Raw genomic sequence first — 10,676 nt, 5'->3', positions numbered from 1 at the left:
ACATACGTGCACCAAACCATGCCTCTCAGCTTCATTTGTTTACGCACGAAAAATTAAGGTTGGATACTTTTTGAACACACCTCGTAATATATACATATATACATACACAGTGCAATCTTCATCGGAAATGGTTGTGAGCAAACACTGGTGGACTGTCCAGAACTTCCGGTAAATATGCTCACCCGAGAAGGTATTCACTCATTTATGCCCCTCTGTCTCTCTCTCCTCCAATCTTCTTATCTGATAACTTATTTCCCTTCTGACGCGCAGGTGTCCCAGCTTCGTCCTTGAATTGTGCGGTTATGTAATGGTTTCATCCTCCAGAGTTTTTTTTTTTTATAATGTCTCCATAATATCCCAATAATAGTTGTTCCAACAATAGGAGAGGTCTTGGTTTGTTTGCATCTGCTATAGTTTTACTAAGGTTAGCTCCAGATACTGAATGTACAGCACACCTACAGAACCCCTCCCCACTCGCTCCCATGTTTCATCAAATATTCTACTTTTCCCTCCTCTCACACGAGTGCAGAAGTCGTGTTATTCAGTCATCACACTCTAGCTAAGAAGCATAGGATCAACATGACATTGAGAGAATGGACCAATGGGGGTTTGTGGTTCTTCACATCCAAAGGATTCAAGTTCTACCAAAGAGATCTGTGGGTAGCGAGATCCTTCCCTTGAAAGCTTGATGTGCCTTGCAAAACCACAAGTTTCAAAACATGTGGGAGGGCATGTCGTAGACCTTCAGGCCATTGTATGTCTTGAGTGTGATATTTTTTCTCTTTTTTTTTGAAGGGGGTCTATTTGGCTATCATTATCTCAAGGAGCCACTCAAACGCAGTCAGGGCTCATGGCCCAAGGCAAACATCGGAAGGAACGTGTGAGAGAACACCAAACAGAACTACACAAAGACATTAAATCAAAGCTGTATCAATCGAGCACGAAGCAGAATGACCCTGAGACAGGCAAGCCTGAGCATAGACTTGTGCTGCTGTAGCAAAGCCAAGTCATGAGACAAAAAAAACCAGAAAGATATGATCGGAAAGGTGCAGCGATTGATGCTTTCACAACAAGGTTCAGCAAATCAAAAGCCTGAGGTGCTGAGCACATTCGCCGGTTATTATTATCTCTTTGTGTTTAACGCTTGCGGGCTCTTTCACGACACACTACTCGAAACGTACACTTCAAATACCACTCAGCACTTCACCACATCACCATCACATTGCACACGCTGGATCAGTGTTTCAGGAAGTAGACGAGATAAGACATCCAGCGAGATGATATTAGATTAGAAACCGCGTTATTTTGATGCTCATCGTCGTTGTGAATTGTAGTTGTCATTTGTTGTGTTGTTGTTACTTCCACCACCGAAGGTGAAGGAGGTTATGTTTTCAGCCCTCTTTGCTTGTTTGTTTGTTTGTTTGTTTGTGTACAGGATATCTCAAGAAGTTCTGGACAAATCCGGATGAAATGTTGTGGACAGGTTCGGTGGTGACAAGGACAAACTGATTAGATTTTGGTGAAGATCCGGATCCAGATCCGACGACTAGAATTCCTTAAGCGATTATTTACCATTGAGAGATAGGGCCAAAAACGATATATAGCACAATATCTAAAAAATTTAAAGGGCTCGATATGTTCTTGTGGATCAGGCATTACGTGGTGGAGGTGTGCGCTCGACCAAGTACCCTTCTAGTTGTTTAATGTTATTGGTTTTACATCTGTTTTACATTTCAAATCTGGATTTCAAATGACATCCCTTCCGAATGAGTGAATTGTTATTAGATCCTCATGGAGGATCTCCAAGTCTTACTCACGTTGTTGTTCTTGTGGACTTTTTTGTTTCACAGCCTACACTTTTCATCGAAACTTCCTGAAACTTGGCATATATATGTAAAATACCCTGCGCAGACAGTAACCATCTCCGATTTTGAAAATTCCTCCGAGAAAAAAAAGTTATGACGTCAAAATATCTCCGCTAATGGAAATCCCCGAAAAAATTATCTCAAACTAGGCAAGCTTTTTGAATTGTTTGCGGGAATCAAACAGGGCATTAGCAGAGATGAATTACTACACATATGATACATCACTATGATGTCATATCAATTTTTATGAAGTCATTCCTATTTTTTGACATTTTTTTGTTTCACAACCCAGAGTTTTCATCGGATCTTCGTGAAACTTGCCATGTATATGCAGAAATCCCACGCGCAGGCAGTAACCATCTCCCATTTTGGAAATTCTTCCTAGAAAAAAAGTTGACGTCATAATATCGCCGCTAATGGAAATTGCCTGCTTTTATCTCCGAATAATTTACACCATTATTTACACCATTATCTCCGAAACTAGGCAAGCTGTTTGAATTTTGTTTGCGGGAATCAAGCCGGGCATTAGCACAGATAATTTATCGCAAATCTGATACATCACAATGACGTCATATTCGTTTTCATGACGTCATCATTAAAAGGACGAGGATCTTAGCTCATTCGAGCTTGTTTTTGACTTATTCTGACTTACCTATTATTTTCTTTGCTTTTTAAAATTATTATTTCAAATAGAGCTTCAGGTGCATGGAAGTGCTGAGAGCACAAAAGTCACCTTTTATTTGCTCATAATCTGTTCTTTGTTTCAATCTCCCATGGCCTCTCTATCATGTGTGTGTAAATGTCTTTGGTCACTGACTCGTGGATAAAGCCCCTAAAGCAAATTGATAACTGCCGCATGCTTTGGAATGCTCCAGTAAAGTCTGGATATTGGTGGCCTGGGGATGCTTGTAGCAATATCTTCATTGTAATTGTGCAAAGGAACACAATGATCCTGGCATGCATGCCACATCCCCTCCCTTTCCACCCCTACCCTCAGACCTCATCTCCATAGCTTCATGAATAAACCTCTCCTCCTGCGTGTTGTTCTCATTCCTGCATCTCTCCTTCATTCCCCAGCTGCAGGCACTACTCCAAATATGGCCATCATTGCCACCAACAACTGCGCTTGAGCTTCTCGACTACACTTATGCCGATCGCAACGTACGCGCCTTTGCTGTCCGCTGCCTCCATCAGCTCAGGTGCCACCTTTAGAGCCATTGTTTGTGGGAGGGCTAAGACCTGCAGGCTTGCGCCACTGCTGGTACTTTTAAGAAGAGGAAATTTTCACAAAACCTTCATTTAATATTTCTGATTGTAAGACAAAGTAGATAAGATATTTGGGGTCTCTATTTTCCCCAGAGGTCAGCTTAACCCTTCTGCACTTGTCTTTGCAGCGACGGAGAACTTGCTCAGTACCTCCTACAGCTGGTGCAAGTGCTGAAGTATGAGGCATACCTGGCAAACGAGCTTGCTTACTTCCTGCTGCAGCGTGCCCTGGCAAACCGACACATTGGACACTTTCTCTTCTGGCACCTCCGGTGGGCTCAATGTTGCGGATCTGCTAAGAAATCCTTGAAAGTCTTTGAAAGCAGGTGCTGTGGGTTAGAATTCATAATCTGGAAACTTACCAGATTTTTATCCACGGAAATTATTTCGGAAACTTTGTAAGCATCACAAATTCATTATTGTTGGGTTGCTCTAATGGGTGTGAGCAAAACATTCCCAAACTAGAACTGCGCTCAGTACAGCGCATACCTCCGCCAGGCTGAACAGTTTACGTTTTGTATCGCACTGATCGGCTGAAGCTGCATCCAGACATAAACCAAAATCTAATCGGCTTGTTCTTGTCGCCTAACCAACTCATCCACCTCGCTTTGTCAAAACTCGTCCACAGCTTTTTTGAAATATCAGGCTATTTATCATTTTTGGCCGCATCTCTCAATGGTGAATAATCACTTATAATATAAAAATAATTCTAATATCCGGATTTGGATCTTCACCAAAATCGAATCAATTCGTCCTTGTCACACACCCAACCTGTCCACCAAGTTTCATCTGATTCCGTCCCCAGCTTTTGGAGATGTCCTGCTCACAGACAGAGAAACAGACAGACAGGTGTGAAAACATAACATCCATCCACCTTTGGTGGCAGAGGTAATAACTTTCCTGTGAGGCCATTTTTAACAGTTCCATCCATGAAGTAACACAACCAGTACACATATTGGAGCTTTCCTTTGTGACGCTTCATGTAAATACCTGCCTTTTGTTTACAATACCAACCGTTTTCCATACTTTTCGATTGTCAGTTTATATTGTCCTCGGCATTAGTGTGTGTGCACTTACAGGGAGTTTAGCCCCGCCGTTTCGTTTTGTGGAGCCATTAGCCAATGTTTCCACTTAAGATATCGCTCGGCCGTTTGATCAATCACAGCGGCACGTCGAGAGCACGGTACTCCATCTGGGGGGTTTAATTCGCCGGAAAGGTAAAGCGGATTTTAGACGCTGGACCCTGCCTGAATTTAACGTCTTAGATGGTGCTGCGTAATTATCCACGGTTCGTCGGCTTACAGGATCATCGGCCGGATAGTGGATTTGAGAACTCCCCTCGTGATCCCAAGCAACCCCCGAGTCCCAAGATGTTATGATGCAATGCACTCGACGGTATTGCCTCATCCCTCTCGAATAAGGTGCAGATGCATATTTAGTAGTGATGTTCAGATGTTTGTGGGTTCCATCAATGACATCTGTAAACCAGGTATGAGCGGTTATCACATTTTGTTTTACCTTCACAATGCATATCTCAGAAACTACTAACATTATGTGGTAATCGTGTTCTCCTTTCCCCAAAATTTTGAGTGTTTTTCCACGTTCACCAGAACCAAGCAAGAAATGCAGACATTGCTTAAATAGCTTTGTTCACCACCTTTTCCCAACCAGCATAGACCAGGTAAACCAGTAATTTGTACCCGGAGAAAAAGCAGGGAACCAAGTGCTCCCCGGTTATGTTTTTAAACGTTTACAATACAGTATCCATTTGGCTGGCATCACTTAAACCGATGTACATCCAACCTGTGATTACGGCAACATAACAATGCCTGGTGTGCACTACAATGCTCGTGCACCTGGGTTTCTACCCATTGATTTGTTTTCTTTTTGAAACATCTACCTTTCTCACTTTTTTTCCCCCCTTATTTACTCATGAGATGTGGATGGAAGTCCTTACACCATTTCGTGTCCATATCAAGATGCTCTGAGAAGGTTGTTGATGGCCCTTCTCCACTCGGCTTTACTTTTTGAGTGATGATAAACCACTCCATTTCTTGTTTGGATGGTTCACCTGTGATGGTATTCGAGCTCAGGAATTCCAGGTTTTTGATCCAGTTTTTATGGAGTGATGAGATATGTCCAATTCAGGATACGAGCAAAAAACCTAATTATATTACTGATGGGTTAATCCCATCAGTAAAGATGGGTTCTTCCTGAAAATTCTGCAGAGAGATCATTTGCAGAAACCCCGAGGGCCAAATAACATCACTCATTTGCAACCATCTACAAATTGCCTTTCCATCAACATAATGCGTACGCATTGCAAGTCTTCTATGATGTCTCTGACATGTCCCTGTATAAGAGCATTTAAACCTTTCACTTCTCCATTCCATACGGGGTGATTTGCTTCAACCCATTGCTCGATGCCACGAGTCAGGTCACGTATATGACAGGTCTGGAATTGTTGATGATCTTGTGATGCGTATGCAGTATGTATGGGGACCAAATTTATAGAGATGGCAGATGGGTGTGGTTAAATGGCTGTGAGTGAGGTCTCTCCGAGATTTTGCAGAATTAAATACAAAGTAGACATATGTCAGGCCACCTTGATGCGATTTGATGTAGCTGATCATTTAGCTTCTTGTCAATGGTGACCCAAGGATGTTGACGTTTGAGGACTCTGAGATGGTGCCCAGATGTTAAGTTAGACAAACATAATGGTGAGATGAGTCTTATAGGATGGTGCAGAAGTAGCACCGTTGACTTTGAGCTGTCTCGTCTGGGTTCAATTCCTGACCTGACTCTAAACTGTCTGGTGCTTCACTGGCAGAGCATTGCAACATGGTGCGCTGTTCCTCAGATGGACTTTAAGATGAGTGTCTTCAGCCAGATATCCCATCTGCTCGCATTAGTTGGTGGATATTAAAAAAATCCCCTGTTATCTCTTGCAATGAGTCAGTGAGTTATTCCATGACACCCTCAACAAATTACAAATTCCTTTTCAATCCTCCAGGATGTACCCGCGGCACCAACTTCTTCTTCTTCCTATTTCGGCTTGCTCCCGTTAGGGGTCGCCACAGCGGACCAACCGTCTCCATTTCGCTCTATCCTCCACATCTTCCATTGACACTCCAACCACCCGCATATCCGACCTCACCGCATCCATGAACCTCTTCTTTGGCCTTCCTCTTCTCCTCCTACCTGGCGGCTCCATCTTCAACATCCTTCTCCCGATATACTCCGCTTCCCTCCTGTGCACATGTCCAAACCATCTCAATCTCGCCTCTCTCACTTTGTCTCCAAACCGTCCTACCTGCACTGTCCCTCTAATATACTCATTTCTTATCCTATCCATCCTCGTCACTCCCAACGAGAATCGCAGCATCTTTAACTCTGCCACCTCCAGCTCCGCTTCCTGTCTTTTTGTCAGCGCCACCGCCTCCAAACCATACAACATAGCTGGTCTCACTACCGTCTTATATACTTTCCCCTTAACTCTTGCAGCTACCCTTCTGTCACAAATCACTCCTGCAACTCTTCTCCACCCACTCCATCCTGCCTACACTCTCTTTTTCACTTCTCTCCCACACTCTCCGTTACTTTGGACAGTTGATCCCAAGTATTTAAACCAATCCACCTTCCCCACCTCAACTCCTTGCAACCGCACCATACCACCACCCTCCCTCTCATTTACGCACATGTACTCCGTCTTACTCCTACTGACTAACATTCCCCTTCTCTCCAGTGCGTACCTCCACATCTCAAGGCTCGATTCAGCCTGCTCCCTACTCTCCCTACAGATCATGATGTCATCCGCGAACATCATGGTCCATGGAGACTCCAGTCTGATCTCGTCCGTCAACCTGTCCATCACCATTGCAAACAGGGAAGGGCTCAGAGTCGATCCTTGGTACAATCCCACTTTAACCTTAAACCGGTCCGTCATTCCTACCGCACACCTCACCGCTGTCACACTGTCCTCATACAGATCCTGCACGATCCTCACATACTTCTCCACCACTCCCGACTTCCTCATACAATGCCACAACTCCTCTCTTGGTACCCTATCATAAGCTTTCTCTAAATCCACACACACAATGTAACTCTTTCTGGCCTTCCCTACACTTCTCCATCAACATTCTCAAAGTAAACATCGCATCAGTGGTGCTCTTTCCTGGCATAAAACCATATTGCTGCTCACAGATCAACACCTCTCCTCTCAACCGAGCTTCCACTACTCTTTCCCACAACTTCATGGTGTGGCTTTACAACTTTATCCCTCTGTAATTTCCACAGCTCTGCACATCACCCTTATTCTTGAAAATCGGAACCAGTACACTTAATCTCCACTCCTCCGGCATCCTCTCACTTTCGAAGACTTTATTAAACAATCTGGTTAACAACCCCACTGCCATCTCTCCTAAGCACTTCCATGCCTCCACTGGTATACCATCTGGGCCAACCGCCTTTCCACTTTTCATCTTCTTCATAGCAGTCCTCACTTCATCCTTACTGATCCACCCCACTTCCAGATTCACTCTCTCCACCTCTTCCAACCTTCTCTCTCTCATTTTCTTCATTCATCAGCTCCACAAAGTACTCCATCCACCTTCTCAACACACTCTCCTCGCTCGTCAGCACATTCCCATTTGCGTCCTTTATCACCCGAACCTGCAGCACATCCTTCCCAGCTCGGTCCCTCTGTCTTGCCAATCGGTATAAATCCTTTTCCCCTTCTTTTGTGTCCAACTTCTCATACAGCTCGTCATATGCCTTTTCCTTGGCCTTTGCCACCTCTCTTTTTGCCTTTCGCCGCCACTCCTTGTACTCCTGCCTACTTTCTTCATCTCTCTGACTATCCCACTTCTTTTTCACCAACCCCTTCTTCCTTATACTTTCCTGTACTTCCTCATTCCACCACCAAGTCTCCTTATCTTCCTTCCTCTGTCCAGATGTCACACCAAGTACCTTCCTAGCTATCTCCCTCACAACTTCTGCTGTCGTTGCCCAATCATCCCACCCATCTTTACCACCATCCAACGCCTGTCTCACCTCCTCCCTAAATTTCACGCAACAGTCTTCCTCCTTCAGCTTCCACCATCTGGTCCTTGGTTCAGCCCTCACTCTCTTCCTCAACCTCACCTCTAAAGTCATCCTACAGACCACCAATCGATGCTGTCGAGCTACACTCTCCCCTGCCACAACCTTACAGTCACAAATCTCTTTCAGGTTGCATCTCCTACTTAAGATGTAATCCACCTGTGTGAACTTTCCTCCACTCTTGTATGTCACCCTGTGTTCCTCCTTCTTCATGAAATACGTATTTACCACTGCCATTTCCATTCTTTTTGCAAACTCTACCACCATTTGCCCTTCCACATTTCTCTTGTTGAGACCGTACCTCCCCATCACCTCCTCAACCTCTTTATTCCCTTCCCCAACATGTCCATTGAAATCTGCTCCAATTCCTTGGATACACTCTCCACCACTTCATCTAACTCACTCCAGAAATCTTCTTTATACTCCATCTCACACCCCATATGTGGGGCATATGCACTGATGACATTCTTCATCACCCCTTCAATTTCCAACTTCACACTCATCACTCGGTCAGACACTCTCCTCACCTCCAATACCCTCTTGACATGATCTTCCTTCAGGATTACCCCGACACCATTTCTCCTCCCATCCACACCATGGTAGAACAGTTTGAAACCACCTCCAATGCTCCTCGCCTTACTCCCCAACCACTTGGTCTCTTGTACACACAGTATGTCCACCTTTCTTCTCTCCATCATATCAGCCAACTCTCGACCTTTGCCAGTCATCGTCCCAACATTCAGAGTTCCAACTCTCACCTCCACACTTCTACCCTTCCCCCTCTCCCATTGCCTCCGGACTCGCCTTTCCCGTCTCCTTCTCCTCCTTCGCCCAGCAGTAGCACAATTTCCACTGGTACCCTGCTGACCACCGGTACCGGTGGCGGTCGTTGGTAACCCGGGCCTCGACCGATCCGGTATGGAAATTCGTTTTGTTGTCCGCATAATGATTTGGCATAGGTTTTTACGCCGGATGCCCTTCCGGACGCAACCCTGGTTGCCTCTTACGACACAGGGATATGGTACACCTATTCTAACCGGGGCATACACCGGGCCCAGTACAACTGGTGCTCATTTCGCCGACCTCGGAAGGATGGCGGGCTGAGTCAACCCCCTGGTGTTTTCGACTTGGTTTTTATATATATATGTATATATATATATATATATATATATATATATATATATATATATATATATATGTATGTATATATATATATATATATATGTATATATATATATATATATATATATATATATATATATATATATATATATATATATATATATATACATATATTGTTGCGAATTCGCGCCCGCCGGCGTGCGACTGGCCACGTAACTCGAATCGCGGCACGTTGCCCACCGGACGGACAATTCCGTCGTGACCCTCTCGGACTAACGCCGGGAACTAGTCACGGGTGGGCCTTTCGGCCTCACCACGATCGTGCCAACCGCCCCCCCCCCCCCCCCGCGTGGGATAGGGTTGTTCGCCAAATTCGACCTACCTAAGTTCCCACACGGAGAGTAGACCGGGCGATCGCACCTCGCCGCAGGTCGACTTCGGACACGGGCCACTTTAAGCGACCCGTTCCGTACTATCGAGATAACCGAGCGGTGTTATCGTCAACCTCGACGGTTCCGATTAATTCTCAGGCGTATTTAGCCCACTACCAACCCTTTACGTGAAGTAAGATGGAGATTCAATTAAAGAAAAGACGAAGCGAAACGGGAAAAACAGTTCAACATAAGGCACATTTATTCCGCGGCAAACGGAAAGCACACATATACAATTACAACAATTATGCACCAAAAGCAAATGTAAAAGAAACACAACAATTATGCACCAAAAGCAAATGTAACAAAAGAAACACAATGCAGATCTACTACCGACTACGCGAGCACACGGCAACACTTACACAGTTTTACTTTCCAGACAGCGCCGACAACACATATACTCCAAAGCAAAAGAAAAAGGGGCCACCCTCAACTACAAGGGGGCAGACGGGCCTGGGGCCGAGACCGCGTCGAGCCTACCCGTCTGGTGATGAGCCGCAAAATGGCGGCGGCGCCCCGACTCCGCGCTCCTCCGCGGGCCTCGCTGGCACTGCCTGGAATGGGGTGGGAACGGGGCCCCCTTCTCGCACTATCTCAGCGCGGGGGGGGGGGAAACAGGGGGGGGTTGTTGATGCTCTGGGGAAAGAGGATATCTGGCTTGCTTGGGTCCCGCGACGAGCGACTCCACTGCGACCTCAACCGCGTTCCCGGCCTCCCCTCTCCGCAGCTCCCCGACAGACTCCGAACCCCGTCTTGACTGCTGCTGCTGCCACACTTCGCCACCGCCACAACGCGCCCGAGCCCGAAACAGAAACTCTTCTCTCTGCCGCTGCCGCTGCCACACCTCTCCAACTCGCCCGAGCCCGAAACAGAAACTCTCAACTCGACCCAA

At 45.7% G+C, this 10,676-nt stretch overlaps 1 protein-coding gene across 8 annotated transcripts in view; it reads left to right on the top strand.

Annotated features, from left to right (window-relative positions):
* PIK3CD (phosphatidylinositol-4,5-bisphosphate 3-kinase catalytic subunit delta) overlaps positions 1–10,676 on the top strand; it is a 201,114-nt gene that overhangs the window by 119,531 nt on the left and 70,907 nt on the right. For 7 of the 8 annotated variants that reach the window (XM_085899030.1, XM_085899034.1, XM_085899029.1 and 4 more), the window contains 2 exons: positions 2,943–3,064; positions 3,260–3,457. In XM_085899030.1, the coding sequence (XP_085755156.1) occupies positions 2,943–3,064; positions 3,260–3,457 (320 nt within the window). The remainder of the gene's footprint in view (positions 1–2,942; positions 3,065–3,259; positions 3,458–10,676) is intronic. The other variant, XM_085899033.1, reaches the window with a different exon arrangement.

The sequence above is a fragment of the Eptatretus burgeri genome, chromosome 10 (assembly GCF_056783735.1).
Source record: "Eptatretus burgeri isolate ZD-2024b chromosome 10, Ebu_testis_v1, whole genome shotgun sequence".
NCBI lineage: Eukaryota > Metazoa > Chordata > Myxini > Myxiniformes > Myxinidae > Eptatretus > Eptatretus burgeri.
The sequence above is the reverse complement of the archived record's forward strand: the minus strand, read 5'-3'. Positions and strand labels throughout refer to the sequence as shown.